This window comes from Pogona vitticeps, chromosome 8 (genome assembly GCF_051106095.1).
Source record: "Pogona vitticeps strain Pit_001003342236 chromosome 8, PviZW2.1, whole genome shotgun sequence".
NCBI classification, from domain to species: domain Eukaryota; kingdom Metazoa; phylum Chordata; class Lepidosauria; order Squamata; family Agamidae; genus Pogona; species Pogona vitticeps.
This window is the reverse complement of record NC_135790.1, coordinates 13070983-13090692: the sequence shown is the minus strand read 5'-3', so window position 1 is coordinate 13090692 and position 19710 is coordinate 13070983. Positions and strand designations below refer to the sequence as shown.

At 41.3% G+C, this 19710-nt stretch overlaps 2 protein-coding genes across 2 annotated transcripts in view; one reads left to right on the top strand and one right to left on the bottom strand.

The window, feature by feature from the left end:
- MAK16 (MAK16 homolog) overlaps positions 1-8110 on the top strand; it is a 23006-nt gene extending 14896 nt beyond the window's left edge. Inside the window, exons 5-10 of the mRNA XM_078379748.1 lie at positions 343-494; positions 830-884; positions 1264-1338; positions 4112-4225; positions 5862-5918; positions 7438-8110. Of these exons, the coding sequence (XP_078235874.1) occupies positions 343-494; positions 830-884; positions 1264-1338; positions 4112-4225; positions 5862-5918; positions 7438-7635 (651 nt within the window). The 3' untranslated portion in view covers positions 7636-8110. The remainder of the gene's footprint in view (positions 1-342; positions 495-829; positions 885-1263; positions 1339-4111; positions 4226-5861; positions 5919-7437) is intronic.
- On the bottom strand, positions 8101-19710 carry TTI2 (TELO2 interacting protein 2). The gene is made up of 7 exons (XM_020812320.3): positions 19037-19710; positions 17165-17351; positions 15825-15917; positions 14747-14934; positions 14491-14634; positions 12675-12837; positions 8101-8383 (listed from the first exon to the last, which is right to left on the bottom strand). Exons 1-7 carry the CDS (start codon positions 19708-19710, stop codon positions 8267-8269), a joined length of 1566 nt encoding a protein of 521 aa, XP_020667979.3. The 3' UTR covers positions 8101-8266.

Below are 19710 nucleotides of genomic sequence, written 5' to 3'. Positions count from 1 at the left end.
AATGGCTGTTGTATGGAGGATCTTCGCTGGACAAACAGTATTCAGCCCATTAGAGCGCATTGAACGGTTTTCAGTGTGTTTCAATGGGTTTTTTTATTTCGTTTGACGACGATTTCACTCTACAGTGATTTAGCTGGAATGAATTAACGTCATCAAGCGAGGCACCACTGTATTTCAACATTAGGTGAAAGATTGGCTGAAATTCAGAGATCACTGTTTTGGGTGAAGCACATACTTTACCTATCTGCTTTCTTACCCATCCAGGCTACACACTCCTTTTCTACTCTTCCTCAGAGTTGTGGCCAATGTCTCAACTTCCTATTTTTCTCATTTTTCTGACAGGTCCGGTTAAGCAAGAATTATGAAAAAGCACTGGAAGAGATTGATGAGAATCTGATCTACTGGCCCCGCTTTATTCGGCACAAATGTAAGCAGCGCTTCACCAAGATCACTCAGTACTTAATCCGAATCCGCAAGCTGACACTCAAGAGACAGTAAGTCATGGGTCTTCATTTGACCTTTCTGGAGTCCCCTCTCACCACATAGTTTTGTCAGTGTGTTCTGTTTAACCTGGTGTTTGTGTTGCATGGACTTGACGTGGGCTGAAGGAGAGATTAGTAAGTAGTTGAATGCTAGGCAGCCTATGGTCTTCCAGATGTGATTAGACTGCAATTCCCAGTAGTCCCAGCTGACATTCTCAATAGAGAAGGATGATGGAAATGACACTCCAACACCATCTGGAGGGTCACAAATTGCCAACACCTGCTCAGATAGGTTGCTAGCACTGATTTACAAATCTACTTGGATAACTACCTGTTCTTCTTTGCAGGAGGAAGCTTGTTCCATTAAGCAAAAAGATAGAACGGCGTGAGAAGAGGAGAGAGGTGATGTCTTTCTTTGTTACCCATTGTTTACCTCACACTCAGGCCCAACAGAAGCACACGGCTTCCAGCACTGTGTATGCTCGCTCCTCAGGTGCCCCCCAATGCTTTGATTAGCATCAGGCAGCTCAGTTCAGGTACTGCTGTTTTAATTTCCCCCAGTGCCCTTCTGCGACAGTTATTCTGGGCATTTTGAGCAGTTAAAGCAGCAGTTCCTAGATCTTGCTGTCCTAGAAACCAGAGCTGCTGATGTCAAACTAGCCTGCCAGGCCTGGGGCCCCCTCTACGCCCATGATTCCCTTTGTCACTAGGGAAGAATTAACCCAAAAAGTGACATTCTGCTGTTGTATTAATCCTCTCTTCTTTTTTCTCTCCCTGCTAGGAAAAAGCTCTGATTGCGGCTCAGTTGGACAATGCAATTGAAAAAGAATTGTTGGAGAGACTCAAACAGGACACGGTATGATATGTTAAAGCAGGGTGTGAAAGTCACACGGGGAGGTATAACAGGTTCAGTGAAATAATGCATTCAGTAAAATAATGCTGTGGAGAATGTATACATGGGGAAGGCTTTCTCCTTTTCCCATGATAATGGAACCCCTGATAACCCAGTAATGCTGAGTGATGGGAGATTCAGGACTGTTAAAGAAAATACTTCTTTGAGGAACTCATACTTGCCCAGTGGAATTTGCTTCCACAAGACATCACGATGCCTGCTTGGGTTTACAATTCATGGAGGGTGGGGCTTTCAACAAGGACTAGCTATAATGGACTCGAGGCAGCATGTGTCTTCAGTACTTTGGGGGAGCAAAAGGAGGAGGGTATTATTGTCCTGAGAGCCTTCTTACAAGTTTCCCATTGGTAGCTGGTTGATTGTTGTGTAAACTACATGCTATATAGGTCTTTTGGTCTGACCAAGTAGATTTGTACCTGTGTTCACAGAGATTGAGGTGAAGCCTGTTTCCAGTAAGGAATGAATAAAAGGAACTGGCATATAAAGTTGTTTTTATGTGCTGACTTATGATGACCTCATGAATGGGCAAACTCCAAAATGCCTGTCCTCAACAGCCCTGCTCAGCTCTTGCAAATTCAATCATATAGCTTCCTTTAGGAGTCAGTCAATCTTGTAATACAACTTCCTCTTTTTCTGCTACCTTCAACCTTTTCCAGTATTATTGCCTTTTCAACAGAATCCTGTCTTCTCTTGATGTGCCCAAAGTAGGACAGCTTCGCTTCAACATGTTTACCTCCAGAGATAGTTCAAGCTTGATTTGCTCTAGGACCTACTGGTTCATCTTGCTGGTAGTCCATGATATCCACAAAGATCTTCTCTGTATTTCAGATGAATCAATAAAAACATCAAAAGGCATATAAAAACTTACGTTTTAACATGGCAAGGTAAAGGTTCCCCCTGACAATTTGCCCAGTCATGTCTGACTCTAGGGGGGCAGTGCTCATCTCTGTTTCCAACCCATAGAGCTAGCGTTTGAAAACAATCTTCCGTGGTCACGTGGCCAGCGCGACTAGACACGGAACGCTGTTACCTTCCCACCGTGGTGGTACCTATTTATCTACTCGCATTTTGCATGCTTTCGAACAGCTAGCTTGGCGGGAGCTGGGACAAGTGACGGGGGCTCACTCCATCACGTGGATTTGATCTTACGACAGCTGGTCTTCTGACCTTGCAGCACAGAGGCTTCTGCAGTTTAATCTGCAGCACCACCACGGCCCTTCCAAAAGCGTGGTGTAGTGTGGTGCTTATATACTGCCCCATACTATTTAAAGCACTCTCTGGGTGGTTTACAAATTATGCAGGCTATACATTGCCTCCCCTCCAGGAAATCATTTTACCAACCTGGGAAGGATGGAAGGTAGAGTCAACCTTGAGTCGGCTACCTGGGATTGAACCCCAAGTCTTCAGCACAGTTTTGGTTGCATTACAGCAGTTTAACCACTGTGCCATGAGGCCCAGCTATTAATACTAATAACAACAAATAATGGTGGTGTCCATTATTAGTAACTGACATGTGGCATGAAAGGCTAATCGGGAAGAGGCTGGGGGGAGAGTAGAAGATCCTAAGGTGGAGAGAAAGGTCCAGCAGGAGTCTATTTCATGCTAAGCAGGCAGCTTGCATTCGAGACCTTTGGGAACCTTTTATAAACTGCTCAACCTTTTTAAAAAAAGAGTTAAGATATACTTTGAATATCTTTTAACATTTTATTGATACAGTAATCTCACCACAGAGGCAGAGGGCAGTTGTCATTTTCATAATTATTTTGCTCAGTTCATCCTGTGTGGCAAATTGCTGGTGTGGAGTCCATCTCTGCTCTAGTCTCTTCAGACAAAAGAGAGAGGATGCTTCTGGAATGGTACCTTGAATGTTTGAGCTTGATAGAACCCAGTAGATCTTGAGCTTTGCTGGCATAGCCTTCATCACCTGGGATCATTCCTCTGTCATTCTAAGTTGCAGAGAAAGACTTTGTAGAGAAGATAGGATATTTATTTTTTTTATTTAACTTATATGCTGCCCACTCTACCCAAAGGTCTCTGGGTGGCTTACAATTAAAATACAATACAATAAAAAAAGATAAAACAATTAAAATACAATTAAAATAGATACTCTAAAAATTGGCATCAGGACCCACAGTTGATATTATTTCAATCAAAAGCCTTCTGGAACAGGAAGGTTTTGACCTGATATAAATATAGTAACTCATTTGAATGATCTGGATAGAGAAACATAGCTAAGGGTGAGGAGCTTATGTTTTCCACGGCTGTGGTGTTATTTATTCTGCACTGAGCGTAATTAAATATATTTTTGAGACCCACATTTACAATTCCTACTGTTTGGATCATTTATTTCTGAATACTGCATTGAAAGTCCAGACTATTCTAATTCGAAAATGGCTTTTAATGGTGATGACCTTATCAGACAGCATATCTTTCAGTAACCCCCGCCCACCAGTGCACATCCGCTTGAAGAGCGGAGTAAGTTGTGAAAAATTTGCCTAAGGATGTTATATGTGGTATACAAACATTATGGAACATGCGTGTATCCTACAAGACCTACCAGTGTCTCATACTGCAGAACTTGAAAAAGTAAATTGTTTTGATTTCAGTAGTCTTTTGGGATGTTTGGACAGTTATCAGTCTAGGACTCTCTGGCTTTGAGGGATTTCTGTGTTTTGGGATCATCTAACCATGTTCTTCTATTTTTTTTAACCTTTTTTAGTATGGTGATATCTATAACTTCCCCATCCATGCCTTTGATAAAGCTCTTGAACAGCAGGAAGCTGAGAGTGAGAGTGACTCAGATAACGAGAAGAAGGAGGAGGAGGAGGAGGAGGTAGTAATGCTTTGGAATTCCATTACCTGTGTTGACACCTTGGGTGAAGTGTTGCAAGTTCCTATAATGTTGTTTGTTTTCTGCTAAGAAAAACATTGTTTGCATCATACAGTGGTGCCTTGAGTTGCGAACTTAATTAGTTCCGGATGATGGTTGTAACTCAAAGCACTATTTTCCATAGGAATACACTGGAAAGTGATTAATCCATTCCAGCTGTTTTTTGATTGTATCTCAAGGCGCTGGTTATATCTCAAAGCATTATTAGTTCCCATAGGAACTAATACAAAAGCAGTTAATCCGTCCACTAGGGGGAGACTTTTTAAAAACCTAAGATGACCTCTAAGGTTAAAAAAAGGCAGGAAAGGAGGGAGGGAAGGAACAATGGGGAAAAGAGGCTTTTTTTCTGGTTGCATCTCAAAGCGCCGGTTGCAAGTTGAAGCAAAATGTTGCAACTGGAGCTGGTTGTAACTCGAATTAGTTGCAAGTCAAGATGGTTGTAAAATTGGGGCACCACTGTACTCCTAGAGTGTGTTATGTTCTTGCTGTACAACTCTTCAGCATTCTGGTACATAGTTTCTGATGGGAGCTTTTTCCTCCTCCTCTAAAGTTTCTTTAAGTGTTCTGGAACTGCTACACTTGACTAAATGTTGAAGAAAAGATGCTATGTGATCCTTATCCAACCCCATTTGTACAGTTAACCAATCATCAACATTGAGAATTAAATGTTCCAGTCACTCAGGTCTTTGAAAAGTTAAATGCCCCAATTAGGAGACCAACCCAAAAGAAGCCATAGCTGCAGATGGGTGTACTGTTCACACTCCCTCGTTGCTCTGCCAAAGCAATACAAGCTTCTTATCTGGCTGTATCAAAGAGGAAATAGCAAGTCTATTCTGTTCCCTATGTTTTGAAATACTGTGTCCTAAATCCAATATGTGGTGAAATGTCCCCCTTCCCCTGAGGCGCCACACAGTCTTAAACTTCCATCCTCCAGAACTGGTTTGTGTGTTCACATGAGTTGGGTCAGGTCTGGGGGGCTACAGAAGGGAAAATGCTCACTCCCTTTTTCTCCTGTATTAGTTCCACTGGGAGGTCCAGTACTGAATACTGCCCAATTGAATTCTATTTATCAGTAATTGGGATTGAGGGGAGGATTTATTGTGGACGTTAAAATTAGAGTAGTGTACCTTACACTGGGTAGGTGGGGCTCGTCAGCCATGGAAGGCAGCCCATCTAGAAGGAAAACTTCGATTTTAAACCTCTGCTGCCTTGCGGCTATATCCACTCATGGAAAAGGCTTCAGGAGTTAATATAGAGGCAAAATCCGGAGCTGGAGTCCCGAAGGCAGTTCATGTCGTTCTGCCAATTCCTGCGATGTTGCTGGAACCAGTCGTATTGGCTCTTGCCTTTCCATTGGACTATTTCAGCAATGTGGAGAGGGGGGATCTGCTGCTTGGGTAACAGCCTATCCTCCATATTACTTTACCCAGGCTTCATGCTCTGGAGATAACTCCTCTATTTAGAGCATGTTACCATAATCTCTCAAGACTGAAGGATGCCTATGATGATCATACCTTACAGGAGAAGCAAAGACTCCCTCTCTGCTTTGGAGGCTGTTTTCACTCTTCTCTCTTTACAGGACTCAAACAAGAGGGAATTTGTGGAGGTAGACGAGAGTGACATCAGTGACTTTGAGGTAAATGCAGACTGCTAAAGGCTTTCCATATTCTACTACAGTCTTTCTTAACTAAATGTGCTTTCCAGATGTGTTGATTAGTTTCCATTAACCCTACAATCACCACTTCCACATCTGAAAAGCATATTTGATTGGGAAGGCTGTCCTGCTACAATTAATCCAGTGTTTTCTTTCTTTCAATTTGTATCCCACTCCCGTTAGTGTCACAGCACTACTTTGGGCAAGTATGTGCCATTTCAGTGCATGTGCTTCTGTTGTATACTCCATTCTCCTTTTCTTTCTTTCCTCTGTAGTTACTGCTTTGTCAGGTTTTAAGTTGCACAGTAATTGGGAGAAGGCCCTGTATTTTTAAAGAAGTCATATGTCTTGATGGTACCACATACGAATGTTAAGTACTTAGGACTAATGATAGCACAGGTCCTAAGGCATGGTCCATGAGATATATACATATCTTGTGTGGTCTTTTATGGAAAATAATGGCTTTTTAAAGAGGAAGGTTCCTGGATTTTATAGCAGCATGGACTAGCTGGTGGAAGAAAGCAATATAGGAGTTAGGAGTAACTTCCTACTATGTTTTTACATTATTGAGAGTGGGCCAGAACAAATCAACATTCTGTAAGGCAATTCTAAGAATGGGGGCTGCCAAAATGAAAAATAACTTTTTAACTGGGCTTTCAGATCAGAACCAAATGTGGCACAATTTCAGCAGTCTGCTCTTGCTGTTTACCAAATCTTTGGAAGTTTGGGCAAAAGGTTTTTGAGTAATGATTTTTTAATAAGTAAAACTGCCACACTTTTTAGAAATAGGTGATCCTAAACACCCCCAGACTTAAAATAGCTCATATGATACTGTTATTCTGTCCTGGAGGCAATAAAAGTGTTGTATGCCTTTAATCATCCAGGAAATTTATTTAAATGTTTCAGTAAAAGTTTTCTGAATATCCAGATAAAAAGGGCAAACTAAAAGAACATGCATTATTGTTTCTGTTCCTCCAGTATTACAAGGACATTTAGCTGGGCAAGAGTGATAGCTATATGCTGCTTTTGTATTGAAAGTAAACAAAAATAATTCACTAATTTAAAAGGTAGCGGTGCTCTATAAATTATAATATTGTTTGAGGTTGTGTTTAGATCCTGTTATCCCTTGCCCACTGTATGCCCGAGAGCTAATATAGCTGCATTGTATCCCATACAGATGGGGCATTCCATGGAAAATTTGTCTCTTGAGTTTAGTAGGTAGGGTTTTTTTTTTCCAAATTGATTCCAAAGTGCCCTGTAAGATTGAAGGGGTTTAGCATATTGGTGGGAAAAATTAAGTTCAGCTGAAAAAAGAAAAATATTCAGACATCCCATCTCCAACTGTAGCATGGCTTTGCTGTAGAATCCAAACAAGGGAGGTGCTCATTTGTTTAGGCTGCTTTACAGTAGATTGCCTTGTAAGACTCTTTAAATATGTAGAGAAGTGTGCCAAAGCAGTGGTCCTGTCACTGTCTTAACTCTTTTGCCTCCTCTATTGAAGGATATGGATAAACTTGCCACCACCAGTGATGAGGAGGAAGAAGAGGCAGCTACATCTAGTGAGGAGGAAGAGAAAGAACACCAATCCAAGCTGAAAGGCAGAGCACCACTGAAGGGCCCAGCGAGGAGGAAACGTGCTTATGTTGAGATAGAATATGAACAGGAAACACAACTGTTGCCAAAATCAAAAGCCACGTGACTCCCTCCAGATTTCTGAATTGTACTGAATGAGCTGACTTAGTGGGATAACAAGCTAGCATCTCTCAGCAAAATGTGTCAGCAACTTTTCTGGTATAAGGCAGCCTCAGGAAACTCCAATCAACGAAAGCAGTGAATTGTGACTGAAACATAAATAAGGATTCTAGTAAGTTTGAGGAGTATAGTAACAGTCAATAAAGTTCTGTTTTTAGACAAGTTATATATGTCTGGATGTCATATCCATATATGCCATTTTTCATTTCTGGTCATCAGTCGTAGGCAACTCAGCCAATTGAGAGATACAGTCCAAAAACATCTGGGCAGGACGAAGTTGAAGACCGCACTAAATGCAGCTGAATGACTTGGGTTCCTAAATATTTCTACATGCCTTGATTACTCTGTGAGCCACTTTGGGGTGACTTCTTTTTTTTATATAAAAGTGGTATATAAATAAACCAAAACAAGGTTGAAAATGCCATTTTGTGTTTTTAAAGTTTTGTCCTTTCCTAGCAGTTTGTTGCAGCAAGATAGGAGTATACAGTATAGAGAAATCAGATAGATTTCAACCCCCCCAACAAACAAAAAAAAAACACCCCACCTTCCTCCTTAAAACTTAAATAGTCTTATTTTTACTAAATGTCTGTTTTCAACAGGGGAGATACACTTCCCACAGGTTCCTCTTCTATTTTTCTTAGGTATTCTTTAAGGTGCGCATCTTGACAATTGTGGTAGACTTGTTGCAGTAAAACCTGGTATTATGAGAAGACATATAGAATTTATTTTATTAGTCACATTTATATTCCACTTTTTCTTTAATGAGCTTGAGAATATCATACCCATCTTTCCTCACAGGACTCTGAGGCAAGTTAGTCTGACCCAAGGCCATTCACTCGGGTTTAAGGTTAGATCCAGAACCTTAAATGCAGCCCCATACTCAAGTTCTATTCAGGCATTCTGCTATCCAGCGCTGTGAACATTTTTAGAGGTGAGAAAGAGAAGGGCTCTGCTCTCATATAGGTTCTACAAACTAGGAAGAATCAAGGCTTTCCAAACTTCATGTTTTTATTTGGAGCCTCTTTGTGAGCAGGAACTATGGTGGGATTTTTGGGACTACAAATCCCATAATTCCCCATTGGTGGGTCTATCTAGCAGACAGACACCTTACAGAATCTTGAAGAAAAACCTAAATTGGGAGTCTTTTAAGTCTCGCTAGGCTTAACTGCATCCAAGTTTCCTGTTCAAAAAGAAAGCTCCCAGCTATTACTGGGGCAGGAGCAGGATGTTTAGGCATAACTAGGCTTCAAAGCCTTCCAGTTTAGCCCTTTGTCCCAAGTAAGCCAAATATAGATGCCTGTCTAGCAGAATACCAAGATGGAAACTTACGGGTTTTGTAGTAGAAAAATCTTAACCCTAGGAGGAAGCATCTTCACAGTGCTGGGTTGTTGAACAGAGCTGGTCTCTACATCAATTATTTTCCTGCTAGAAATAGACAGCAAATGCTTTCTAGTCCCTGTCAATACAGCATACAGTGATGCCTCGCTTAACGATTGCCCCGCTCTATGACGAAATCGCTTGACGATTAGGTTTTTAGGATTGCTTTTGCGATCGCAAAACGATGTTTTAAATGGGTTTTTTCATTTAAACGATGATTGGTTCCCTGGTTCCGGAACCGATTTTCGCTTTACGACGATAAAAAACAGCTGATCGAGTTTCAAAATGGCCACCGGCTGCTTAAAATGGCTCCGCGCTGTGTTTTTGGACGGATTCCTCACTTTACAGGCAGTGAAAATGGCCACTCCTATGGAGGATCTTTGCTGGACGGTGAGTTTTCAGCCCATTAGAACGCATTGAGGGGTTTTCAATGCGTTTCAATGGACTTTTTTATTTTGCTTTATGACATTTTCACTCTACAGCGATTTTGCTGGAACGAATTAACGTTAAGCGAGGCACCACTGTATATGATGATCAAGGTATCTCCCCTGCCAGGTAAGCATTAAGCTGAAAATAAGAATGAAAATATTTGGCTGAAAGAAAAAAAGAGCGGTGAACCTATCTTATCAGTCTGCTTCAAAAACGAAACATTTTTAATACAGCACGCTGGTTTCAAAGCTGAGAGAGTGAGACGGAAAAATAAATCTGGGAAAAAAAAATCCCAGATGGTAATACCACCGGACAAGATCCAAGAGACTTGAGTTATGTGAATGCAGTTTGGCTTGGACGTATTTTTCTTTTCCCCTTCCTGGACTCTGTGAACTTTTGATAATAGAATCTGGTGGTTTTCTGGAGAAGAAAGAAGGAGCTGACATGGTTGACTGGACTGAGGAGTATCAACGGGTTAATGGAAAGATCATAAGACGGGCTTCAAGGACAACTACTGGAGAGTCTGAGACTCTGTTATTGTTGTTTGGTTTGTCAGATGGCGTATGATTCTGATAATAGCTTGCTAGACTCGGGAGAAGAAGAAATAATTGTGCCACGGTTCTATTTGAATTTTCTGGGTTAAAAGTTGATTTTTATAATATTTGGATAAAGATTGGAGGGAGATCTAAGGGGAGGTTTATGATTAGGGGTTTGGATTGTTGATAAAATTGTGGAACCTGTTGAAGGACATTTAAGGGGCCATCATTCTGGTTAAGGACATAGCATTATCGATACAAACCCCACTCATTGGAAAGCTTGAGAAATTTAATACATCAAATGGAGACTTGGTTTGTTGAATCTCAAAGTTTTGGAATAGTTGTACAAGAAATAGAAAAGGAATGGCAGATTACTATGCAAAAGTCAATAATAACAGGGTTCAGCAAGTGAATGAAGGTCTTAGCAAAATAGAAGATCTGATGAAAGAGATGAAAGGGGACATTAGATGCCAAACAACAGTTAAATAAAGTTGCACAAACTTCAGAACCGTCTTTATTGGGCATGAGACCAGGTAACATAGATGGGATAAAGAGTTATCCAGTGACCTATGCAGCTTCCAAAATTAAAAAAGCATTATGTTAAAAATCTCAAGAAAGCAGAGATACTGAAACAAGAGAAACTTATTGTGAATATATGGGAAGTGAGGAAAATGGATATCCTGACAGATGGGCTGAAAGACTGTGCAATTCAAAAGGAAACTAAACGATGGGATGTATTGTATAAATGGCTGCAGTTATCAGATAGTGTTGGAGTAACATAGAATTAAACTAAAATTGATTTATAAGGTGAAAGCAGGAGGGTAATCAAACTGTGAAAAAGCAAAAAGTTGATTTGTTATTGTAATATGAATTGATTGGATGATTGTGTTCTATCCCCCTAACCCTTTTTCCATTTTCCCTATTCCCCCTTACTTTTTGTACACCCTACCCTGTCCTTAAATAAATATGCATTAAAAAGAAAAGAAACAAATTTGAAGGAGGAAGGACTCACAACAAGAATCTGTGCTAGGTTTGTGGGGCCCAGGCAACTACTTAAGAATGTCAGATATTTGTGGCAACCCAGATGTCAGAATTAAATGGTGGAACTACAGACTTGTTTATAGACATGAGTGAATCAGCAAAGAGCTAAACAGGGGATTTCTGTTGTGTTCAATAGGTAGTGTGTGAACAAAGTTAATGTATTACACTGTATGGGACTATGGCATTCTGGAATAAAAGATAACCATTTAAAAATGAAAAAAATATATAGCACAGAGAAAACTTCCTTACCCTCATAAGTCAAATCATTGGGGCAGGCAACTCAACACTGGCTACAAAGTCAGCGTGCAATTGTCAAGAAGCATTTCCTGTCTCCACTGCTTGGCAGCATGACCGAAAAGAACTTGAGTGTGGGACTGTATTTAAGTTTGTGGGTTTAACCTTAAATCCTCTGAAATACTCATTAAAATATTAAGTTCAGGCAAATATTCTAACAAGTCCTTTTGAAGTATCACATAAGAAAAATATTTTTACCCCACCTGTCTCTTAAGAAAGGAACATATTAAGAGATTTAGAAGCAACAAAATGTATACCATCTTGTTTTATATCTGTGAAAGAAACAGCATTAAAACCGTATGTCATGGACACATGCATTGATAGGGATTTCAAGCACTCTACAGTGATGCCTCGCAAGACTAAATTCATTCATTCAGTGAGTCATGTCATCTTGCAAACTTTTCATCTTGTGAGGCGCAGTTTACCATAGGAATGCACTGAAATTTAATTAATGCGTTCCTATGGGCAAAAAAAGTAACAAAAAAAATTCAGAACAAAGTCACTTACAGTACCAAGTACTGTAGACCAAGCCGCGCTCCTCACGGTGCCTTGGTAGCCCCGGAACAGCCGGATTCTGTGTAACCAGAGTGCCGAACAGCTGAGAGGCAGGGGGCGGGGAGCCAGCGCTGCTTTCAGAGGTCCCCCGCCAGTTCTCCAATGGTGCTGGGAGGACTGGTGGGAGCTGCTGGCTGCTTTCAGAGGCTTCCTGTGGCTTGCCCAGCACGGAAAAAGGCAGGGGAAAAGCACCCTTTTCCCCTGCCTTTTTCCATGCTGGGCAAGCCACGGGAAGCCTCTGAGACCCTGCGCCGAACAGCTGAGAGGGCGGGAGCAGAGACGACCACAAAATGGCTTCCACCTCTCAGCTGTTCGGCTGAGTCCGCCTGTTCTGGGACTACCAAGGCACCATGAGGAGCGGGGCTCAGTCTACAGTACCTGGTACTGTAAGTGACTGTGTTCTGACTTTTTTTCTGAGTTTTTTCACCCATAGGAACACATTAATTAAATTGCAATGTATTCCTATGGGAAACCGTGCCTCACAAGATGAAAAAATATTTCCTCTTGCGAGTCACCAAAAAACTCCCAAGATGCTTTCATCTTGTAAGTTTTTCGTTGCACGAGGCATTAGTCTTGTGAGGCACCACAGTATGTTGTTTAGCTTTTGAACTGTGGTTATGTCCTGACTAATGCATGTCAAATAGTGTGAGTGGTTTGCTTGCTTTATTAAAGGAACAAGGCTGTTCATGCTTCCTTGACCCACAACTACACTGCAGTGTCGGACCCAGAGAGATTTCTGTTGATATTTCCTTACCTTCACCTGGCCACAGGAAGAGTAATCCAGCAAGAGAAGGCACTCAGTGGCTCTCTGGAGCAATGATGCTTTGACACATTCAGGTGTTGAGCTTCTGTCTGTATTTACATCCCACATCATTCTCAGCAAAGCCCTGACGAGTATGCTGAGACGGCAGTTGATTCTATATAAGCAAAAAGCAAATTGAAGTCAGTCTAATTTGGAAAATACAGTACTTTAAGTTCCCAAAGGGAAGGAATTAGGAACACACATCCAACTAACTAGGCAGATATAACACACTACCTAGCAGAGCAAGACTCACACTAACAAAACAGTATCATAGCTGCAAGGACTATGCTTCCCTAATTGTAAAAATCTGTATATTTTGCCAGCATACTTTCCAGGCACAGATGTTCCTTGTTCTTAAGGGATCATATGAAACATGGAAACTTATCTTGTTCCATGTAAATAAAGAAGATATACCTGCACAACCATTCCACAAAGGAAAATCAGATAAGTTAACTAAATTACCACTGATTTTCAAAGGGATAGCTGTGCTAGTCTAGTCCAACAGAATACCAAACAGTCTTTTAAAATTAACAATTTATTTTGACATAAACTTCCATGGATTGTACTCAACATTCTCAGATGCACGGAGTGTGCTATCTGGAAGATTCTGGCATTCGGAGTCCAAAAAGTAGTCCAAAAAGTCTAGTTTAAAACACTAGACTTTGAACTTCTAAGTCCCAGTGAGGATTGTGAATGGCCAAGAGTTCTAGGAGCAAAAAGCCCCAAATATCTGGAGGGTCAAACCTCCAGAATATTGTTTTAGTTTAGTTCAGTGGTTCTTAACCTTTGTTACTCAGGTGTTTTTGAACTGCAACTCCCAGAAACCCCAGCCAGCACAACTGGTGGTGAAGGCTTTAGGGAGTTGCAGTCCAAAAACATCTGAGTAACCCAAGGTTAAGAACCAGTGGTCTAGTTCATTATTCTTATTGCCTACTTAGTCTATAAGCAGCCCACAGGGTCTCCAGCAGATATTTCTCATTACCTGGTACCTGATTCTTCTAAGTGGAAATCCTGAAAAGGGGGGGGGGGGTTGGGGCTTTCTTACTGCAAGCCTGAAACTGCATAAACAGCACACAAGTCAGATTCACCAGGATTACTGCAAGGGCAAAAGGGAGTAGATATGGTATTTTACTTGTTTGTTTTGGCTGTTATTTATTTGTCAAAAGAAACCTCCTGAAAAATACTGTTCTGAATTGTTAGAATCCGGAACTTGAACCTGAAACTGGCTCCTTTATAAGTTCTTAAGGACAGCAAGTGTTTAATCATGAAAGTGGTGCAGCTTACTCTCATATCTAGTTCTTGTTGAGATAAATCATTCCTTAAAATCCAAGAAACTCATGACTCCAAATGATGGTCAGAAAGGCCTTTTGGACAGTGCCAGTCCTTGTTACTCCCTTGCAATACAAAATGGTTTGGGATGTGCTATTTCCCATGTTTGTGGCCAAAAACAAAGAGACTGATAGACCAGCGGTGGCAAACCTTGGGTCATCTAGATGTTTTGGACTTCAATTCTTCTATTAGTCTCACAAGGAGGGATTATGTGAGTTGTATCTAAAGGGCTAGAGGTTCTTCACCATTAGACATCCTTCTACCTAAAAACTGAACCCAAAATATAAATGCTAGTTCTCCCAGATACGTGCATCTCATTGGGTCACCACAGACCGATTACTCTTTCCAGCCCATGCAAGAGTGTAGAGCATAGTCACCTATGCTACCTTGATCTCACGTGAAGAAAGCTGAAATATAAGTGAAATAAATAGGCAGGTACCTGGGCCAGGCATATTTTATGGTGCATTTCAGTGTTTCTAATATCGCCAACCTGGCAGCCTCCTCGGGTCCATCGGAGACTTCCATATACGCCACTATCACCTGCTGCAGCTTCTTCAAATGACACACAATCTGGATACCAAGCCTTTCAAAAGACATGTTGAGTAAGATGAACAATTTCTGTATGATGCACTGACTATTTGTCTTTTAAGTGCAGAAGGAAGAGAGTAAAGATTTGTGGCTGTCACATCTCTCACCTCTCTACAAAGGTGGGCAGGTTGATGGCATATACCCTCCGTAAGGAGAGCTGGTGCTCTGCTTCCATGTGGGTCAGTAGCAGCCGGAGCACCTCATCAGAGGGTGTGACAGGTTGGGGATCATGGGACTGCCGGGGCGGAGCCTTCTCCAAGATTGGTAGCAAGTCCAGAACACATAGCAACACCACCTATTTTAGAAACAAGATTATTTTATTATTGATTTATTTGAGTGACTGAACTAAAGGAACCCACTCAGTTTTATGCTCAGGGTGCCCTGGCCCTCCCAAAGCCCAGCCCTACACTCTCCCTACAGTATTCTGTGGGTGGATGAAGCTGCTATACAACATGAGAGTACAAGTTGTTTCTTTAACCTTAATGCACCAGGATTACAAAAATAAAACAAAATAAAAACCTCTCACTGACTATGAAGTACCTTCTTACCCCAATTATAATTCCAAAGTACTGGGTTAAAGGGCATCTTGTACATCTTCATCCTCAGTGAGAATTCCAATGCACCTCCTACATTGTTCCAGTACATTACATTGATTAGTGAAAGAAAAACAAAACAAAGCAAAAAAACGAAAAACACCACCCTGCAAAAGGAAAAGGGGGCATATACGTAACAGTATTTTTGTTTGTTTTGGCTGTTTTTTGTTTGTCAAAAGAATGCCCCAAATTGTACATGGGAAAATGAGTGAAATTTGGGGAAACTGTCCAGGTAAGTGTCACAGAAAATTGTCATTGTACATCTATGTTTGTGTGAATGTGGTAATAAAATATGACTGTGGAACACTTAAATGTCCCATACTGGTACAGAAGGGTTACAACCCAAAAGTTACAGGGGTGACCTAAAGAGCACAAACTCATTTCCGAAAGGGGACAGCTAAGGAGCCTTCAGAGAATTTTGCTCTTGTAGGGAGCAGAGGGCTTATAGCTCTGTCATCACTTCACAAACTTACACAGCAGAGTTCAGAGGAAATTGTTTGGAAAACACCAAAGGCTGCCATCTTTTTGCAACTCATGGATGCCAATGTGGTTTCCTCTGAGTAAAAATCTGTAAGATTTCACCCGGAATTACCTTCATGAGCTGAGCCTCTTTGCTGTAGAGGTGATTTGAAAGGGCATGATTCACAACATGAACTCTGTTGATACGGCAGAGGGTAGCAGCAGGCTGCAACAAGAATAAATTATTGTGATATTCTGATCTGCTTGGTTTTTACCTGGATTTTGCCAAAGGAATCTCCTGAAAGAAAGAAACGTCATCTATGTCATGCCTCTGAACAAAAATGTCAAAGGCTGTAGTAAGATCTTTACAGGCCAGGAACAACCACAAGGGTGAGCAAAGAGTGGCCCTGGGGCATTTTTTCACTCCCTGCCTCCTCAGAATTTCCCATCCCATGCCAAAAAATGGTTTCCCGGGGTAGGAGGGAAGGTAAACTGCTCTTCTCAGGAATCTCTAGGAGCACTAATCCATCTTTTAAATAGGTCATGGCTCCATCACCTCATATAATAATAGTTAGCATCAGTTTTTCAAACCCTCGAGTGGACCTTTGGCTACATATGGTTTCAAGTTCTCACTTTTTTTGGTAGCCTGTGTGGACCAGAGATATTTCTTTATTTGATGTTTATCCCACCCTTCTCCCCTAGTGATGGCCCTGAATCTGCTGAAATTGTTCATCTAGCATAGAAACAAATAAGTGAATTTACACCATCTAAAAGCAGGCAGTTTTGACTACCACTTGCTTGGAGTAAGCGCTGTGGAATTTGATACACCATGCCTTTTTTGGGAACTCCCCAGGGTATCTCAGGTGACTATGGCTAGCCAGCAAGCTCACTGTCTCACAAGAGATGGGCAACCTGCAACTCTTACACTAAATTTATCTGGTCCTCAGCCAAGTCCAAAACCTTTGGCAAAAAAATGGTTTAGAGCTTGGAAAAGAGCACTGTCTCCTGCCAGTAGCCACCTGGGTTGAAAAAAGAAAAGGTGCAGCACACAGAGGAAAGCTGGCTTTGACCCCACCCACTGCTAGTTTTAACTCTGTCTATTGCTGGCATGTCCCCCAACATTAGCTTCAATGCAAAGCAGCCTGAAGACATTGAGGATTTTCCTAGGCAACTATTTTAGATCAGAGACTGGCTATATTGACAGCAACCATCTAATAACTGCTGGTGCTCATGCATCTTTAGACCCATGAAAAGCCAGCTTCAGAAACATTCCTGAAAATTTGTCTCTGTTCCAGAGTCATATAAGAGTATGAAGTTATCTTCTCAATGCCAATCATGTTTTGTTGGTTGTTTCTTTTACCTCAGCTGGAAATCAGGACTCAGAAGTCCTTGACCATCCCTAAAATGGGTACCTATGCATAATACTGGGGGAGGGGCACTAGAAGTAGCATATTTCCATTGACCTTTTCTTACCACATTCTGGATGATGTGGTGCAGACACTGCACCCCCAGGATTTTGTTTTCCACATGATAGTCGTCTGACAGCAGCAGTGAGGGTGGCAACACTTTCTCCAAGTGCTGACCAAGCCAGGGCCTCGTGACCTGCTGAAGCACTGTGGAGAACACATGCTTTGTTGCTGGATTTCGCTGCCACATCTCTCTGAAACAGAAGAAAAGATCATGACACTCCTCAAGATCTGTGATATGGTCATGGATCAGTATTAGCCAAATAAGTGACAGCCTAGGAAATTCCCTTATACTAGATCAGATTTTTGTTGGGCTGTCTACAGTAGCTCAAAGGTTTGAAGAAGAGCCTTTCCCATCACCAGCTACTCGACTACTTTAACAGGAGGTATCAGAGACTGATTTCAGACTTCAGCCATGGAAACTATGATCTCATACTGAGTTACTTTTTAAAATCAATTTACAGCAATTCCATCCCAATACAAATAATCTACCTAGCAGTGACAAGAGAAAAACCAGCTGCATTAAGCTTGCTGTTCAGAAACAATTAAATAAGTCTGCTTTTTGGGACACTTTCTAATTTTTGTTCCTCTACTAGAAAGGTTCAGTGTTCCAATTCCTGACATTTCCAGTTAATACTCTCATGTGGTAGGTGATGGTATATGGCAGCTTTATGCATCTGTAACATGAACAGAATGAACCACTGGGAAGCTATTCTTACATATTTACTAACAGTCAATAAAGAATAGTCCTATATAATGCCAGAAATTGTTGACCAAAAAAATATATATATTGCTGCACATATTTACAGCTGCAAGGCTGATCTGGGCCCAAAGGTGGAAAACTCAGGAAAATCTGAAAAAAGAGGAGCTACTTTAAAAATTACTAGATATTGCAGAAATGGATAGACTGTCAGAGACATTATGTGAGAACCCAAGAATATATGTTAAAGAAAGCTGGAAAATGTTTTATGATTGGGTCCAGAAATAGATATGAGTAGATAATATACAGTATTATACACTATGGATTCTAGTATTGTATCACAGTCATGAAGTCAGGAGTATACAGGTATTAGATATTGAATGAAAGCAAATACTTCCCTGTGCTTATGTTTTGTTTTATTTTACCCCCCCCCCCTTTCCTTCCATTGTATTTTGTGATGGTTGTTTGTTGATGTATTATGTTATAATAAAAATACTTTAATTTTTTTTTAAAAAAATGAATAATCCTAGAGAACCACATGTAAGGAATCCTCACACTGAATTCCCCAATGGGATAGGAAAAGTAACTAAAGAATATTTTACAGCTTCTACAGACTGCAACCCTCCTTCTGCCTCAAATACTACTTCAAGAGCACTCATGTTAGAACAGGAGACAGGGACATTTTGGATCTTCCAGTGGATTTGAACTCTTCAATACCACAGCTAACATGGTGAGTATTAAAAGACTGACAATTATCATTGAAAATATCTAGAGGATCAAAAGTCCAGCAATAATTTCAAAAGTAACTTTCAAATGATATTTGACTCCTATAGTATTGTCATTCACAAATGGTTGAACTGGTGATCTCCAGATGTTTAGTGCTGTAATTCTCCTATGTTTACTCAATATGGTCAATAGCCAGAGCTTGAAAAAGTTGTTTTTGGACTACAACTCCCAGAACAGCCCCAGCCAGCATGGTCTCTTGCTATAGTCCCAAAATGTAACTTTTCCAAGCTGCCAGCAAATAGGGATGATTGGAGTTACAGCCCAAAACATTTCAAGGGGATCAAGTTGCCTGCTCATCCCCATACATATAACCAATTTTTCATTTTCTTCAAGGGTGCCTACATAAAGACACTACCAAGTTACACCTGCACTCAGCACAGGGCTTTCACTTACCTGTTCAAGTCTGGTTTCAAGTACTCCATCACCTCTTCAAATCGCCCATCTTTGCCTTCTTTTGTACCCCTGAGGAACTCAGAAATAGACTGACAGTCTGAAGCTCGAAGCAAATCATCAAGCAACTCGTGAGCCATACGCTGAGAATTCGGTTTTGTCCATGGCCTCGCAGCAATATGAGTCACAGCAAACACAAACATAGGTCCTGCCACTTCCTGCAAAACTGAGTTTGCCACTCTGGTACCTAGACCCTCTAGGCTTTTCATGATGCCCACTTTGGTCACAATGCTGCGGAGAACCAGGCTGGCATCTGCAGCTCGATCAGGTACTGCCATGTAGGAAGGATCTTCATTCCTCTGGAGTCCCAGTTCCTCTGTTTCCTGTTGTAGTGGGGCTGCATAGCAACTCAGAGTAACTACCAGGTCACGAAGAAGTATGACAGTGGCATTCTGTGGGAAGCCCCCAAACAGCCACTCACCGTCTGCTGCCTCCAGGATACCAAAGAGATCTCTGATCATGGCTGCCTTAGCTTCACTGCCACTTCTCTGAACGCCGCTGTTTGCAAAACGCTGCAGGAACCGAGAAAGAACCTGCTCCACAGAGGGGTAAGCAAGGCAACCCTGGCCCTCTGCCATAGTCAGCTGCAGGGAGTCTAGCAGCAGGTGTCCCTCCAT